The sequence below is a fragment of the Kryptolebias marmoratus genome, linkage group LG3, assembly GCF_001649575.2.
Source record: "Kryptolebias marmoratus isolate JLee-2015 linkage group LG3, ASM164957v2, whole genome shotgun sequence".
In the NCBI taxonomy this organism is placed as follows: domain Eukaryota; kingdom Metazoa; phylum Chordata; class Actinopteri; order Cyprinodontiformes; family Rivulidae; genus Kryptolebias; species Kryptolebias marmoratus.
In genome coordinates this window covers 16,532,705-16,550,083 of record NC_051432.1, presented here as the reverse complement: position 1 = coordinate 16,550,083, position 17,379 = coordinate 16,532,705, and the positions used below count along the sequence as shown (strand labels likewise).

The 17,379-nt window shown below is 44.4% G+C and overlaps 2 protein-coding genes across 3 annotated transcripts; one reads left to right on the top strand and one right to left on the bottom strand.

The window, feature by feature from the left end:
• Positions 1 to 1,511: 1,511 nt before the first annotated feature.
• chtf18 (CTF18, chromosome transmission fidelity factor 18 homolog (S. cerevisiae)) lies at positions 1,512 to 14,758 on the top strand. Of its 2 annotated transcripts, none has more exons than XM_017435525.3 (22): positions 1,512 to 1,763; positions 2,592 to 2,681; positions 2,756 to 2,906; positions 3,184 to 3,379; positions 3,473 to 3,565; positions 4,620 to 4,672; positions 4,751 to 4,889; positions 4,972 to 5,196; positions 5,262 to 5,359; positions 5,443 to 5,566; positions 6,006 to 6,139; positions 6,222 to 6,315; positions 6,383 to 6,481; positions 6,577 to 6,707; positions 7,402 to 7,516; positions 7,604 to 7,828; positions 8,080 to 8,229; positions 8,383 to 8,513; positions 10,297 to 10,441; positions 10,535 to 10,630; positions 12,052 to 12,121; positions 13,496 to 14,758. In XM_017435525.3, the coding sequence occupies exons 1-22, from the start codon at positions 1,676 to 1,678 to the stop codon at positions 13,615 to 13,617; spliced, it is 2,769 nt and encodes a 922-aa protein (XP_017291014.1). In that variant the 5' UTR covers positions 1,512 to 1,675; the 3' UTR covers positions 13,618 to 14,758. The 2 variants fall into 2 exon arrangements, with proteins under 2 accessions (XP_017291014.1, XP_017290206.1); XM_017434717.3 differs by having other exon boundaries at positions 4,748 to 4,889.
• Positions 13,952 to 16,369, bottom strand: LOC108247907 (guanine nucleotide-binding protein G(I)/G(S)/G(O) subunit gamma-13-like). Its single transcript, XM_017436723.3, has 3 exons — positions 16,130 to 16,369; positions 14,173 to 14,281; positions 13,952 to 14,093 (listed from the first exon to the last, which is right to left on the bottom strand). The coding sequence occupies exons 2-3, from the start codon at positions 14,268 to 14,270 to the stop codon at positions 13,988 to 13,990; spliced, it is 204 nt and encodes a 67-aa protein (XP_017292212.1). The 5' UTR covers positions 14,271 to 14,281; positions 16,130 to 16,369; the 3' UTR covers positions 13,952 to 13,987.
• Positions 16,370 to 17,379: the final 1,010 nt, after the last annotated feature.

Here is a 17,379-nt window from a genome sequence, read left to right as displayed (position 1 = left end):
AGAGATATGAGAGGATGGTTTTTCTTCATGTAGCCTTAAAATTCCAGATGACAGCAGAGGAAGACTAAAGTTGAGCTCTGAAAGTAGTTATTTTGGTCATAAATCAAGTAAAACAAGCTTTTATTTTAATACTTAATGTGTGCACAAAGTCAGAACTGTTGGAGAAGACAAACATTTTGTGTTCAGAAGATTTTTTTTCAATGTAAATGTATTTTAATGATTACAAAATGAATATCTGTTTTTAGGTAACAACATGTATCTGATGTAGTAGTAGCAGCTGAGAGTCATCTCCAACCCAAGTCCTGAGCACAAACAGGTCATGCTTCAGCGCCAGCCCTGTCTGTTAGCAAAATATCTCTTGAACCAGTGGACAGATTTTAATAAAACCTACAGACAGTAATCACTGGGTGTACGTCTACAACTGGTAATCTTTTGAAGCCAACCCAATTCAAGATGGCCGCCACAGCGCCAAGTGCCAACAGATCAGCAAGAACTTATCAGCGTTTGACCAAAACAGCTAAAACCCCATCGTTTGTCAACATAAGGTGTTTACTTTTAAACTCCTGCATTCATTTAAGGAATGCTAGGAGTGTAAATTACATGTTTTTCTCCCCATATATTGTATTTTGCAGCACAGGAGTCGTAAAATAAAACACTAAAAAGGACAATTTATAAATGTACATAATGGTTCTTGTATAATTATGGAAGGAGCTCATGATTAATTAGAATAATTTGCAGTAAATAAACTACAAACCCAAACATGTAGAAAGTCACTTTTTATGTTATTAGTTTTTGTACATTACCGGAAGGCTTGAGGCAGCTCTACAGAGAAAAAATATGAATTTATTTTATGTTAAATAGATTTAAATCTGAGGATGATAAACATATTTAGGCAAATTTGGACAGCGTAGTGCCCAGTGCATCCATATATCCTCTCTGAGCTCATCTTATTATATATTTTCAAACTTAAAACTTGTTTTAGATCAATATTTTCTCCTGACAAAAGATGATTGTTCATAGATGAAATATGGGAATATTTCTTTCTTACCTGCTGTGAATCCATCTGCACCTATAATGTCTGTTAAGTACAAAAAATATAAATAAAATAAAATGTTTTCAAGTACTTCTAATACAAAAGTCGAAACTACAGCACCCAAATCCATGCTTAAATTAAACTAAACACAAAAACTTCTCGGTAATGGGATTAGCTAGGATGCTACAAGCTGATAAACAGCGCCATTTAGTGGTCATATCGTCAAATTACCTTCATCCCAACAACGAAGCTGAATTAGTTTGAGCATAAATAAAACAATTTTAAGGACTGTGCGCAGTTTCCAGCTTAAATGACCTTTGGTTTTTATCATTTTAGGCAAATTTATCGCGCTAAAACTTCGGTTTTCAGTCGCGGTAGCTAGCTTTTAGACCGTTTAGCTGCAATGCATGATGGGAATTGTAGTAAAAGTCCAACAGCCAATCAGATGACGGATGCCTCGCGTTACCCGGATGTAAAACTTCACAACATAAAAAATTGCCGGGAATTTCTCCAGCGAGGGCAGCTGCTAGCCAAAGCCAAGGGGTAAATATTCATGAAAGCAGCAATTTTGAGCAGTTTCTTCGGCTTCGGGTGACGAAGCCGCGGCTCCTCTGGTTGTTGGCGGTTCCCGGACGAACCAAGATGGACGAATATGACGAGATGTTCGAGATCGAGGACAACTTCGACGATCAGTTCGCCGACGAGCTGGAGGTCTTGGCTCAGATGGAGGGTGAGTCTGAAGCAGTCTTAGCTTTAATGTCTGCTTTTATTGTTTAACGTGACAGTCCAGGTTTATTATCTGTGAGCCTTCTGTGATGCATTAAGGATTAAATTAAATTAAATTAAATAATTTGTCAATGAGTTTAATTCATAGCAACAGTTTTTATAGATATGATTTTATCAAAACAACTTTATGCAGTGAATAAAAACTTAATTTTTTGCCTCTGATGGTAAAAAATTATTGTATAATTATAGTATCTTCTGTGACTGTAGTGCATCTATTGTTTACAATAAAAAAAATAATAAAACCTTTGCAAATGGATACCTGTCACTCACTCACTCAGTCACATTTTGTTTTTAAACCCACAGAATTCCACAGACAGACCTGTGATCTGATTTTTGTTAATTTTGCACAAACATCACTGATAAATAACAGCAGCACTTCTTCACGATTCTGAAAATAAATATATTTTTGGTAATTATTGATAAACTGTATTTGGATTTCATCTCAACGCGCCTCGACCAACTTTAGGAGCCACTGTGTTAAAATAATCCTTAAATTGTTCCTTTATTTTACTGAATTATCAAAACTTCATCTTTTCTTTGACTGACAGCTTTTATTATTAGTGCTTTATCAGCTCTGCACAAGATTATTTCCAACAGTTTATTTGGTAAATCTGACAAACGCATCAAAGTTACAAAGTCTACTTCCTATTCTGGTTGATTATTTGTTTGAGTGGCATTATTTCAAATTTAAATGCTACGAAATGTTATTAAAAGTGTGTATAAGATAACAGAATTTTCCCTGAAGTGGTGAAAACATGACTTTTTCTGTTAGAGGAAACCTTGAAGCCGGCGAAGCGTCAGAATCAGGCTTCAGGAGACGACATCTCGGACATAGAGCACCTGTTGGACGATCGTGTCATCAGTGAGTTAACGTTTCGGCTCCGTGTTTGTTTTTTAATGCCTGTACCTTTTTTAAATTTAAACGGCTCCTCTCAGCTCCGAAGGCGAAGCGGCAGAAGCAGGATGCAGGTGTGGTGAAGCGGCTTTTCGAGGCTTCACAAAGCCAGGAGCAAAACGTCCCGTCACGGCGCCATGACATCACGCCGCTGTCCTCTCCTGAGGGCTATGAGCCGTCGGAGAACTTCAGGTATGAGAGAGACGTTCTGAATGTTGGGAAAACTGAAGCCCTTTTAGCTTTAATCTCACTCTGGACTCTTATAGGACTGATCACCTTCTGTTTGGAGGAGCTCTGCTCATTTTAGCTTGCAGGCCGTTCTTGTGCTCTGACACCTTAAAGCTCCGTCCACCGAGAGCTTAAAGCTCCACTGAGAGCTTAAAGCTCCACTGAGAGCTTAAAGCTCCACTGAGAGCTTAAAGCGAATCTCTAATAGAAGGTGAAAGTTGCTTTTTCTGTGTGTTTTCAGGTCTCCTCCTGCTGCTGCGCTGGAAATCAGCGGCTTCGCTGAAATCCCAGAGACTCCGAGTCGACCCCTGACGGCGGCTTCGCCGTCTGCCCCGCGTGTGCTGAGGCGACCTCCTATGGAGGGAGGGTACGTCAGCGTGACGGACTCGTCTGGGAGTCGGGTTTACCTCAGACAGAAGGAAGACGCAGAGACGCAGGTGAAAGGCTCAGACTCACAGAAAGGCGTCTGCGTGGTGATCGTACCGCTTATATCTGCAGAGTTTTCAGGGTTTTCTTGTATTTCTCTGCAGACGGTGGAGTCCAGACTCGTACCAGACTCCCATGGTGCACTGGGGCTCCTGACTGTGCCAATAAGAGTTTTGAAAGAGCAAGAGGCAGAGCGGGTGAGTGACTCCTCTGGCTTTCTTTCAGCACGATGGATTAGTGGTCAGCACTGACGCCTCAGAGCAAGAAGGTCCTGGGCTCAAGCCCCGGGTTGGACCTGGGCTCTGTTTCGCTTCAGGGCCGTTCTTACTGGACTCTTAATGATTAAATTATAATGTGAACGACAGAAAGACCTCATCAAAAAAAAAAACTGGACCTGAGCTTGAAGACCTGCAGCGTGAATGAAGTCATGTTCTGATTATTGTGGCCAATCGGGAGGTTAAGGTGTTAAAACAGCTTTTGCTTTTCTGACTGAGAAGTTGTGACTGTATAAATCTATAAATCAAATGAAATGATTAGATTCAGAATGACTAATTTAAGACTTGAGTTTGAGAGCATTAAAACTCGGCCTCTTTATTTCAGTAACTCTTTAATGAGGCGTTGAGCTCCGCAGGCAGAGGTAGTGATGCTTGTAGGGGCTCAGCTGCACATCTTTCAGTCCGCTCGCATCATTTCTCTGGTAATTGACTCCGAACTGAGCTGCAGCTGACTCCTGGATCAGATTGCACATAATTCATTCGTGTTTTATTACTCCGCAGACAAATAGATTGAGCTCAGAGGCTTAGTTGGTATCATTACTAGATTATTATATGTGTATCTGAATATTTGCTGCAGGGACTTTGTATCTGGAGCTGGAGAGAGGGATGTCTGGGTCTCTCTCCTGGACCTGTTGCCTCCGCGACGCAACCACAGATGAGCTGTAGAGGATGATGGATGGACGGATGGATGGAGATGATGACAGGAAGGAAGATTTAAAAATTAGCAGAATGAGTGTATTGAATTAATCAGTTTTGTGTTAAAAACTGGTTAAAAATAAAATAATATGTCGATTATTTTTTGAATGAAGCACAAAGAGAAGCTCCTTCGTGGTTCAGTAGGCGTGTCGTTGGGCTGGTCAGAAGTCTGGGTTTTGACAGTTTGTTGAGCAGATTTATCATAAACCATGAAGCTAGGTTTGTAGCTCCGTATTAAGTCTAAACCTAATAAATGAGACTTTATTTTGAATTCATGCAGCGCCACCAGCAGGTCGTTGAGGAATCGCAGCGTCTTACAGAGCTGCTGGACAGGTAACTCACACACACGCACGCACGCACACACACAGAGGTGCAGGTTTCTGAGTCGTTTTATGCGTCTCATCCCAGCAGCGTGAACGGAGTCTTTGCTGCATCCGAAGACGCTGAAAACGAAGAGAACGAGGACCCCGACGACACCGAGGGACGGAAGTCCCGGCTGTGGGTGGACAGATTTTCTCCACGCCACTACACGGAGCTCCTCAGTGACGACGTGGGTGGCCACTAACGTTTCTGTATGACACGGTGAACCCAGGTCCGTCGGCCTCCCCCTCACGTTTGGCGTTTCCTTGCAGTTCACGAACCGCTGTCTGCTCAAGTGGCTGAAGCTGTGGGACACCGTGGTGTTCGGCAGGGAGAGGAAGTCCCGCCCCGCTCGCCCTGACAGGCAGGCGGCCAATCAGAACGCCTTCAAACCCAATCAGGAAAACCAGAAACCGAATCGCTTCAAGAGTAAGATTGAGATGACCGAGGAGCTCCTGGAGGCTGAACTGGATCGGTACGAACGACCCAGATTTAAGGTAAGGCAGCGACGTTACATCAGCTTATATCTGATCAGCTCCACTTAACTCCCGTTTCTGTGTAGGTGGCGTTGTTGTCGGGTCCTCCTGGCTTAGGGAAGACGACTCTGGCTCATGTCATAGCAAAGCATGCTGGGTACAACGTGGTGGAAATCAATGCCAGGTCGGACAGCTTGGATCAGAGCAGGAATGTATTTATCTGCTGTCCGTTCTGACGTCTGTGGGTTTTTGTTGATGCCTCTGCAGTGACGATCGCAGCGCCGAGGTCTTCCAGAAACGCATCGACACGGCGACGCAGATGAAGTCCGTTTTAGGAGCCAACGAAAGGCCGAACTGCCTCATCATCGACGAGATCGATGGAGCGCCTGCGGTAATGTCGAGCCTGTTTTAAACCAAGAAACAACAAGTGTTTAAGGGCCCGATATTCCTTGAAGGAATGCATAAACGCCTGCTGCCTTTCATGTTAGAGTTTTAGATTAAAATCACTGTAAATTAAGAATTTAAAGAGTTGCAGCTGATTTAGTCAAGCCCTAAAAACAACATCCTGAACGATCTATGAATGACTCTACACCAAATTTTAGCTCAATATCTGTAAAATTAAGGAAGTTATTGCCATTTCTGTGTTCTTTCAAGTTGGCTGTGGCGGCCATCTTGAATGGGCTTGACTCCAAAGGGTAGTTGGTTGTAGACGTTCATCCAGTGATCTGTGACAGACCCAAGCATCATCGTCCGCCTTCGCCTTTCTGCAGCGGTTTTGGTTGGTTTGCAGCAGTTTGAGTTGTGAGTGTTTCCTCCTCTGCGCTCTGCAGGCCGCCATCAACATCCTGTTAGCGGTTCTGAACAGGAAGGACGGACACGGCGGAGAGGCTGGAGCGGAGGCAGTGAAGAAGAAAAAGAAGGAGTCCATCCTGCTTCGACCGATCATCTGCATCTGCAACGACCTGTACGCGAGGCACTCGTAGACGACTGTCGACTTTGACGGCGAGCTGCCGGAGTCTCACGTTGCCTCTGTTTTTTCCCTCCAGTTACGTTCCGGCCCTCCGGCCTCTCAGGCAGCAGGCCTTTCTCCTGACCTTCCCTCAAACCCAGCCTTCCCGTCTCACTCAGAGGCTGGCAGAGGTCGGTGCGCACGCCCGCAGAACGACACGCCGATCATTTCGTCTCTAACCTGAGTTTCTGCTCGCAGATCTCCCTGCGGCAGGGGCTCAAAGCGGACGCGGGCGCCCTGATGTCGCTGTGCGAGAAGACGGAGAACGACATTCGCTCCTGCATCAACACGCTGCAGGTGCGTCCTGGGAAAGAAGGGCGCATCTGTCACTGCGGTAGGACATAATCAGGAGTTGTGATATTTTAATTTTTTTTCTTTTGCCGGCTGTGCAGTTCCTCCACGGCCGCGGCCTCAAGCAGCTGGACGCCAGGACCGTTCAGAGCGTATCGGTGGGACAGAAGGACCAGAGCAAGGGCTTGTTCCATCTGTGGCAGGAGATCTTCCAGTTACCACGTATGAAAAGGTACGCAGCCGGTGTGTTACCTTCACACTCAGGAAATGTAGAAATATAACAGAGGTTTAACAAAAAAACTCAACAAAAAACAAGAAATTTTCTTGCTTTTGTGCTCATCTGCATATATAAAAGATCTGCATTAACTTTTATACCTCCCATATACAACTTTTTATCGCAGTATTTGGTTAATATGACTTTTTTAAATTTAACAAATTACACCTTTAAAACTTGCAGTAAATTTAACAACACTTAGAAGAACTTTTACATTTTAAAAGAATATAAAGAAGAGCATTCTCGCTTAAAAAACTGACCTGTGAGCTACAGTAAGCTGCTGCTGCAGCTTTATTTTCCTGCTCTGTAATCGATTACGGACGGGCACGGCCGATTAATGATTTTTATTAAAAATTTGCCGATATCCTCCGATTAACATCAGCCAATCTTTGTATCCAAACGTTTGGGCTTTCCTGATCAACATGTCTGAAGACGGGAAGATAAATTTGTTGTTTTCAACGTTTCACAGGAGATTCGTGCTCCGTCTTTGCTCTGTCCAGCTTTTTCAGTCACACAGTCGAGTGAAGGAAGAGAAAAAAGCTGTCAAACAATAAAAACGGGATGAAAATGTTGATAAAATTTCATAAATATCTGTTTTATATTCTGAGAGCGAAACATCGAGTAAACGTGTCGATGATCTGTTCTGTTTCAGGAAACGTATCGGCGTGGGCTTTGAAGAGGCGCCCGGTTCAGGAAGTGGAGCTCAGAGGTTCCAGCACGTTTTACACCTGGCTTCGTCCAGTGGAGAATACGAAAAGGTGTCTCAGGTAACAGACCCGACACAGGAACGAGCTTTGATGGCGCCAGTATTCCTGGTTTGTTTGTTTACGTGTCTGCTGCCCGTTCTTCCTCAGGGTCTGTATGACAATTATTTGTCCATGCGGGTCAGAGATCCAAGCCTGCTCGGCGTGTGCGAGGCTCTGGAGTGGCTCACGTTCTCTGACAGGCTGAACCAAGTGATTCTGCACGAGCAGAACTTCTCTCTGATGAAGTACCTGCCCTTCCTGTCCGTCACCTTTCACTTCCTGTTTGCTCACACGAGCGTGCCCCGCATCACTTATCCCCACAGCCAGCACGAGGTACGAACACAGCCGGAGCCGAGTCGCAGGACGTTTGTGTTCACTGAGATCCCCGTTAGCATCTCCTGGGGTCAGTTTACTTAGAAAAGGACGGATTACTTTTACAAGAAATCACATTACAGATGAAGTATTAAAATAAATGACAAAATAAGGAAGTGATTCATGATGTTAGGTGTAAACTTTGTGGGTTTTTTAGCTAAAACCATGTCAGAGACTTTTGTCTCTAATGGACTCGTGGTTGTCCTCTCTAGGCTTCGTCCCGTCTCCTCAGCTGCAGGAACGCTTTGTCCACCATGTTGGCTGAAATCCCAGCAAGCGTCCGAGCGAGACTCGGCCACCTGAGCCTGACCCTCGACATCCTCACTCTGCTCCTCGACATCATCTGTCCCAAACTACGGCCCGTATGTTTAAACAAACAAACAACAAAAACAGAACTTACTGTAGTCTTGCGGAGTGTTTTGGCTCCTGAATCCCAGGTTGTGTGTATGGCGCTCAGGTGTGTGTGTTTGTGGCGTGGTGTGTTCGTGGCTCTCAGGTGTGTGTGTTTCCTGCAGGTGAATCCGCAGCTGTTCAGCAGCAGGGAGAAGGAGCAGCTGCACGAGCTGATCGACACCATGCTGGCCTACAACCTCTCATACAGGCAGGACCGCACACCTGAGGGGCAGTACATATACGTGCTGGAGCCGTGAGTACACACACACACACACCTGCACTCACCTGTTAGTTCAGTGCATATGGAAACCTGCAGAGCAGATGTGTGTGTGTGTGTTTGGGGGCTGTTGAAGGTCACTGCTCTCCTCCACATGCTGGTTCTCCGCACAGCAGCTTAGAGTTTAATCTCCCTAACACCTGGTGTGTGTGTGTGATGACTGTGGGGTCAAACCAAGGTAGTAAACAGAAAATCCTGCCTTGTGGAGCAGAGCGACGTTAAACAACATCAAACCTGGACGCTGAGTTCACCTCTGGAACCTTTTATCCACTTTTTACTCTCCTGTTTGTGACCAACGAGTTCACCGGAGATTTTCGTTTGGTTCGTTTGTTTTTCGTTCTACGATGGGACAACTGAACTCGTCCTCGTCAGACGAGGCCGGGCAGCAGCCGGCTGCCCACGACGGCTCCTTCCTGCAGGCTCGCTGCGACGAGGTGCTGGTCACCAACGACTGGGGCCTGCCGCTGGTGCTGGCTCTGCTGCTGCTGCTCCTGGTCTACGCCTTCCTGTACCTGCCCTCCCTGGCACACCACAACGCCACTGTCTGACACACCCGGACGCAGCGGCGGAACATTCGACCAGACTGCGCTGTTCTTGGATCTGATTGGTCAGATTCTGGGGGGGGGGTCGTTTTAGCAGCAAGGAGTGACTTCCTTCTTATCGTGGAGTACTGCTCGTTTTGGTCCTGATATTTTCAAATCAATAATAACTAACATGTATCTCAAGTTAGACCAGAGCTGAATATAAGTAAATTAAAAAGGCTTAGGTTATAGAATATAAAAAGGAGTAGTTAAATAGTTTTAGGGTTTAAACTATTTATTCATTTACTCGTTTTTTCTTATTAAGCAGGTATTTTGTTATATTTCATCCCTGAGGTTGTAAAAAAGGGGGGATATTTCTGGTAACTTTCCGTGGAAACTTTATTTTAGACAAACAAGAATATAAACGTGTTTGTTCAGTCGTGGGCAGATAATGAGTTTGACCCTAAACTTACTTTTATAAGTAGCTTAATTTGAACATCATCATCTGTGTCACAACATTTTACAGTTCATCTCACATCTGCTTGTTTTAGTCAATATTAGGCTAAAATCTTTTCTCCACAACTTTAATCCCTGTTCAGGGCCGACCTTCAGTGTTTTAAATTTGAGTTTTTTTTCCTATAAATTCATGTATAAATTCATCCATTAAAGGTGCAGAATTTACAGCCCCGTTCATCAAACAATCAACAGTTTTTATTCTGTTTGTTGATCTGCTCAGGTGTGTGTGTGTGTGTGCGTGCATGCGTGTGTGTGTGTTGGAGCTCATAAGAGGATTAGGGGTTTTAAAGAATGACAGACTGATGGTTTTATTCTTAAAAAAAAACAAACAATTGAGCTGAAAGAAACTGATGATTTTAGGCTCAACTCGATTTATTGGCACACACACACACTTCCAGTTTCCAAATTTATAAAAAGAATTTAGCGGCATGAAAGAAGCAGCTAAAATGAAACATTTAACATTTATTACTTTAATCATTAGAATTATCCAGCTGTATTTAAGTATTTGTTAAACTGCAGGGTTTAATTTTTAGACATCCAGTGTCAGAGATGGAAAAGTTTGTAATCTGATGCCATTTTGGAGACAATTCTGTTTAATTTAGAAAAAAAATACATGTTTTTCAGAAATCAGAAACTGCAGCACGGAGCGTCGCTGCGTGTCAAACGTGTCGCCGTGTTTGAGTAAACGCTCAGTGATCCGTTCTTGTTTCTCGCGTCTGCAGGCGTGTGGAGGAGGTGGCGTGGTTTCCGGGCCTGCCGCCGCGCCGCCAGCTGACCTATCAGGCCAAGCAAACCATCAGCAGGGAGATGGAGCAGGAGAGGATAAGGAGGGCCGAGCAGATGATGCTGCAGCGGAACCCTGCGGCGGTGAGGCGTCACGCCCCGCCGGGTCAGCCGGGGTTGGGGGTCGTCCTTTGTGCGGGACTCTGTTTACGAGCTGCTTGTGCGCTTGTGTTGCAGAAAGAGGAAGAAAAGAAGAGCGCCGGACCGAAACCGAGCAGGAACCATCAGCAGAGGTTGGAGAACATCGTCAAACAGACCACGGTGGAGACCTGGGTGAGGCGCGTCTTTTTACACTCCGGTCTGTGGACGGCTCCTCGTCCGAGCTCTGAATGAATAACCCTGTAACACAGAAGTGTCAAACTGATTGGCTGGTCACCTCATGGGTTGCGGATGATCCCGATTGATTTCAAGCTTGTGGAGTCAAAGGTCATTGTCTCAAATGAACCCTTTGTCCGTCCTGTAACTTTGCAATCGTGTAACGTAGGAAAATCAAACTGCACAGCCGGACACTTCATGGGTCAGGAAGGATCTCTATTGATTTCAAGTTCACAGGGGTCAAAGGTCAAGTGAAAACCTTGTCCGTTCTCCGACTCTCAACGCATGTGTTCAGGATTGTTGCGTGAGGGCCTTGGCTCTTTGGGTTTTGATTACAAACTGTCAGCCGGGCGCAGATCGTTGCTGGATGTTTTCTCGCCCGACCCGTTTGTTTTAGGGAAATGAGCGGTTCGTTTGCTGGCAGCTGAAGCTTCCTCCAGATAAAAACAGACTGGACTGTGATTGTTCTCGCCTCGCTGCACCACAGGACAAACGACCGGCGCGGTGGCATTTTACCACGGTCGATTGAGCGATAACAGCTGCGTTGTGTCCTCAGATGCCTGATCAACGGCCTACGCTTAGTTTGTTTTCTCAAACTCACGATGCGTAAAAACGCACGTGCCTCAGGTTAGCAGCGCAGGGGGAACTGAAGTGAATCCTGCGGGCCGAGGCGGATCATTTGCACGGCCTCGACTACAGTTTTGCGGTCTGTACGCAGTAAAATAGGTCGTGATTTTAAAAATTTGGCTCCGCAAAAACCCCCAACTCTGCTGCACGTCTCGGTGGTGGTTTGGTTGGAAGCCCTCACATTTCAGTGGGAATTAAGCAGAAAATATGCGTACTTTCTCAGTTTTTACCTAGCAACTGGACGCTTGCTTTGAAGCACATGGGGGGTGTTGTAACGAACAAGAAAAATGTGGGTTCATCACGACTCGTACAACGGTTGCAGTTTTCAACGACAGCATTGTGTCGGCATGTCTGCAGAGCATCATTCAGGCCTTTAGCTGCTCCCTTCAGCCGAGTGCCGGAACGCACTAAGATCTGGGATTGTGTGTTTTTTGGTACCAAGCCTCCCTCAGAGTGTGTGTGTGTTACGTGGAACCGGAAGGAGCGACCCGCAGAACTGCAACTCAGAACCTCTCTGAGATCTGGGCTGTTTTTAATAGTTCAGTAATAAAGAGGTGGAGCCTCTAGGGGACAGAAATCAGGACAATGAGGAAACCATCCCTAATGGTGAAGCTTAAAATGAGGCTAATAAGAGGTTCTGGTGTGTGTGTATGCGTGTGTGTGTGTGATTGTTGACCTCGTTACAGACAAAGTGTTTTAGTAACTTCCCAGCTAACTGAGTTAAATGACCTGTTTGTGTTTTTGCTCTGCAGCCTGAGGTGGACTTCTTCGGTCGAGCCGTCGCCCCCAAACCTCAGAGAGCACAGCCGTCTTCGGACACAGGTACTGTAGAGACTCTCTGCCATGTTGGCGTCATTTATTCAGACCCTGGAGAGGGAGGGGGGGCCGTTAATATAAAAACGCCTCTCGACACATCAGACTAGAGGTGATAAAGGACGCGTGTTATGTAACGTTTGTAATTTGGAGCTCCCGCGGCGCGGCGGCACGCTGTCAACTTTATATAAGTCTGGTGCCCAGGAGGCCCAGATGTGTCACTCAAATGAAGGTTTTACCCGCTTCAACGGCAAACTTTCCTGAAAACGTGTGCTCGGCTGGGTAAGTTAGGGGGGAAGAGGAAAACCGTGGCTGTTTGTAGGTCAAACTGGAACAACTGTGGGAGGTTTGGAGCTAAAACAGGCGCTGCTCCAAGTCCTAGAGTGTCCTGTTGTCCTCGCTGGTCACACGCAGTGATCCGATGGTGTTTCTGACGTTCAGCTGAGGCTGGATGGTTTTAGCTTCACTTTTGTGTTTTATAATAAATGAGAGATCGTTGTCTTTGTAGACGAAAAAAACACCCTGGACAGGTCGCAAGTCCATCACAGGGACAAACGAGACTAACCCATTCACCCTCTCACTCACACCTAGAGATAATTTAGAGTTACTAATTTACCTAACATGCATGTTTTTGGTCTGTGGGAGGAAACCGGAGGAAACCCAGGTGAGCACAGGGAGGACATGTAAACTCACCAGGTCAGGAATCGAACCTGCGACCTTCCTGTTCTGAGGCGACAGCTCAAACCACTTTTAGGTGGGGCTGCGCCGCGCCTTCCCCAAAGTCACATTACAGAAGATATAAATAAAATAGTTTATTTTAACAGGAACTGAAAAAAATGAGAGTTCAGATCTTCTGACGTGAGGTTCTGTGGATACGTGATGAACAATCAATATCTTACCTGCTGCAGATAGATCTTTGAATGATCGGAGAACCTGTTTAATCCGAATCAACGGTGGATTAATAAAGTTTCAACAAGTAAATGTTATTAATTTTAACAAATTTCAACATTAAAAGTGTTTCGGTTCAACAGAACATTTATTGTTTTATTAGGACGCCTAAAAATCTGTCATTTATTTATTTAGAAAATAAAGTTGTGTGTTTCATGTGAGAACAAAGAAACAGTTCTTCCTTTTGTAAAAGGACACAGGCAGCACGGCAGTCAAACTTCAACCAAATGTAACGGCGCAGGAGCTGTTTTTGAGCTAATTCTTTGTTACTTTTTACACCGGATACTTTCCCCTCCAGGCTAGGGTTCACATGTTCCCGTTTCTGCAAAAGTAAATGTTTTCAGAGAGTTATCTAAAACGGGTGAGACACTAATCGTTCGTAACAGAAGATCCGGTGTTTGGGATGTTTTTAAATCCTGCTTTTTCTCTCTGTAGGTGAGAAATGTGCGGTTCTGGCCATGGGAACGGCAGTGGGCAACAGTGACGTGTGGTTCCGCTTCAACGAGGGCATGTCCAACGCAGTCAGACGAAACGTTTACATCAGAGAACTTCTTTAACACACACACACCTTCCGCCAGTACCGTACAAACCCACACCAGTCCAGAACCCTTCTGTTAGTTCAAAACAGTCTTTATTTGGATTGACAGTGTAAAGAGCCAATAAAAAGAACATTGCTCAAACTTGTAGAAAGCTACTCAGTGCTACACACTCACTCCAACACACACACACACTGTCTCTCTCACACACACACACACACTCAGGTCTTCATCAGGTACCAGCATTCAGGAATCTCTGAATAAATAAAAGCAGTGACGTGTTTGAGAGGGAGTGAGTGTGAGAGTTAGTGCAGCAAGTGTGTGTGTGTGTGTGTGGAAGTGCATGGTTCTTTAGATTATGTGCATCCGTGATTACGTGTGTGTGTGATCACTAGAGGATCACACACTTGCCCTTCTCCACCCAGGGGTTGGCTCGCATCAGCTCCGGGTTCAGAAACGGATCTTCACAAACACAGCCTTCGATCCACTTCACCAGCCTGCAGAAATACAACATCAGCTGCTGCTCGACACCTGTGTGTGTGTGTGTGTGTGTGTAAGTGTGTGTGAGAGGCTCACTCGGTAACGGTGATGGAGGATTTCTCCCTGTTGATCGCCAGCTGATACTGAAGACTTTCCACTTCTCTCTTCATCTGTGGGATGTCCAGCTCGGCCATGATTGTTCCTGCTGTTCACCCAGAAAAAACAAACGCTGCTTTCACTCAGACGTATCTGATTACATTTCTTCACTGGAACGACAGAAATAGCACCTTGTTTGTTCGGACCGCGTGTTCTTCTGGTTGCTTTATTTGAATAATTCGCAGAGACCTGTTTGACTGATAAAACCTGCAGCTAGGCATGTTTTTATAAGACTCGTTCATATAAAAACAGGGTTTTTTTCAAGAAAAGAAAAATTCAAACATGTCCAGAGTTTGTAGTTTAGGTCTTGAAAAACATTTAGTTGCATCTTAAAATTGTACATTTTTTCATTCATTGCCTTATACAACACCTTTTTGTATTTTATTCCGCTGTCTGTGTTCATTTGTTCTGTTGTAGTTTGTTTTTGCAACAAAACTACAACTCCCATCGTGCAGCAGACATTCAGGCAGTTCTGTTTTTTTTAAGGATTTGGGTCAATTTTGGCAATAAAATTTGTTATAAATTATTTCACAGTTTCTTGTTATTTTTATGTAATCCATGTAGGTCTAAAAGGTCAAAAAGTATAAATTTAAAGTGACGGAAGCTTGCAGAAACTAAAAAAGACCGAAGTTCAGCAGCAGTCTAAATGTTTTCCTGTTTGTTCTTTTTATTATTTCAATTTGGCTGCACTAATTGTTGTTGAGCTTAATCCGTAAAGAAGTTTCACAACAATAGCCTATTTGTTTTTATGCCACAGACAAGCAATATTTATAAACTCCCTCAATTTTAAAGTGACTTTCAGTAAAAGAGAAAATCTTCCTCCAGGCTAGGCTAATAGCTAATAGCTAGCCAAACAATGAGAGACAGTTTATAATGTTTGGTATGTTTGTTTTAACTATTTTTCAAGCTTATAAAACAATTTTTTTCTAAAAAAAACCCCAACATATTGGTGGACGCTACATTAGCTCATATTAAATATACACGTTTACCCTGTTTAGTTTAGTCTGTGTAAGAACAATGTTCGTGTTGCTATGGAAACGTTCGTACTTTAATGAGCGGTTTAAAAGCTGACGGTACCTGAACGCATCACGGCCTGATCGTCAGAACAAATTTAAATTCACCAGAAGTTAGGTTTTTACTTTGCTAATTCTTTCAGCTACTAGCTACTATTGTCCTAATTAGGCTTCTAGTCATAATATTGCTAATTTTAGCTTTTACCTCATGTCTGTCCAAGTTTTTCACTTTTGCAAAATTCGGTTTTTGCATATTTTGTTTTTAACTTCCACCTGCTTTCATTAACAATTTTGCCAATTTCAGCTTTTAGCTCTTTTTTGTTTTTAACCTAGCCTATTGTTTTGCTAACTCTTGCTTTTAGCTACTTTCCTTCCAAATTTAGCTTTTATCTACAAATTTTCCAAATTTTACGATTCAGCTATTTTTAGCAACGGTTTTGCTTTTTGGTACTGTTTAGCCAATTTTAGTTCTTATTCATTTTAGCTACTATTTTGCTCATTTTAGCTTCACTAATTTCACGCTTTAAGCTTCCGTTTTGCCTATTTTAGTTGTTTTAACTCGGTTTTAGCTGTGAATGCTAAATGTTTGCAGCTGTTTGTTTTTATTTATTCTCCATTTAATGAAGGCGGCACAGCCCCACCCTGACTCGGGAGGGTTCGGGTTTCCGGACAGGAAGCGGCGGCTCCTCTCCTCTTCATCTCCTCCTCATCGCCTCCTCATCCTCGGCCGGTGTCCGGACTCCGCCCGTCCAGCTGCTCCAGCTGCAGCCCCGGCCTCCATCACTCAGAGCCGGGATGCTGCTGCTTGTTTCCCCGTAAATAACGCGGAACAACCGGCCGGGATCAGCGGATAGAAACCCCCCCTCCATCCCCGCGGTTCTTACCTTCAGGCCCGCGCCTTGGTTCGGTGCGCAGCCGGCGGAGAGGGGACGGAGACCGGCCTTTCAACGGCAGCAGCGCCCGCTCGGAGTGGAGACAGTCGGAGGAGGAGGCGGAGGAGGAGGAGCAGGAGGAGGGTTCGTGCGGTTCGGAGGCACTCCCCTGTGTTTCGGCCGGGATGCGCAGCTGATTTGACAGTCAAACGAGCCGGAACTGGAGCCGCACCTGGACCCAAACCCGGCTCGGCGGAGGCAGGAAGTCAGGCGGAGGAGGGCGGGAAGTAGAACAGCTTCACCCAGGAGATACATTAAAAAAAAAATAAAATAAAAAATAAAAAATATATAAATTAAATTTGATCAGAAGCGACTTTGGTTGGTTTTAGGTCATTTTCTCATGTGCCTCCANCATAAACTAATAAAAGAAACAACTACATTTTAATATATGAACTATAGAAAGTGTGTAAAGACTGCCAGTGATACAGAAAGTTGCTGTCTATGGCTCATTGGGGGTTACCATGGTAACCACACACCTGCCTACAGAGTTATAATGAGAGGCAGACTGAAAAGTAAGCCTCAGATCGAACAACTGCTGTCCAGCAGATTTACACAAGTTCTTGAACTGTCATGTTTCTACATGAGGTCCAGTTTTAGAGAGAATATTTTTTAGCTAATCTATAAATTTAATCTGTGGAAGCTTGGCTGTGTGCTCTGTTTTCTGATGGGATTCGAGAGAAATGCTGGGTGAAAAAGACCAAAAACACCTGTGATTCGGTGTATAACTTGTATAAGAACCACAGCCATGGAAGCCAATTTAGACCTTTCAGGTAGTTTGTGACGTCAGCTGTCATTTTGGTTATTCTCCAAAAATTCAACTTTCTGCGACCTGTTTTGTCTCTGAGCAGTGCTTCGATTGAGACGTAAACCTGAGCTCCACAGCTGGGTTTACTCTCTTTATTGTTTTACAAACTTTGTTTACGTTCTTATCTGTCAAGTTCTTGTGTATTTTATGTCATGCCTGTGTGTTGAGAAACAAAATTATCTTTTTATTTTACAGAATAAAGCTAATCTAAGCTGATAAAATGCATCTGATTTATATAGGAAGCGTAAAGAGGACCGAGAACACAAGAGACGTTAGAGCTGCTGCCATTAGGGTCACCATGGTAACCACACTCCTGTGTCTGTCGCTCCCTGACAGAAAAAGGTAGTAAGTCGAGCTCAGACAAGCAGATCCTGTGTAAAAACTACAAACGGTACCA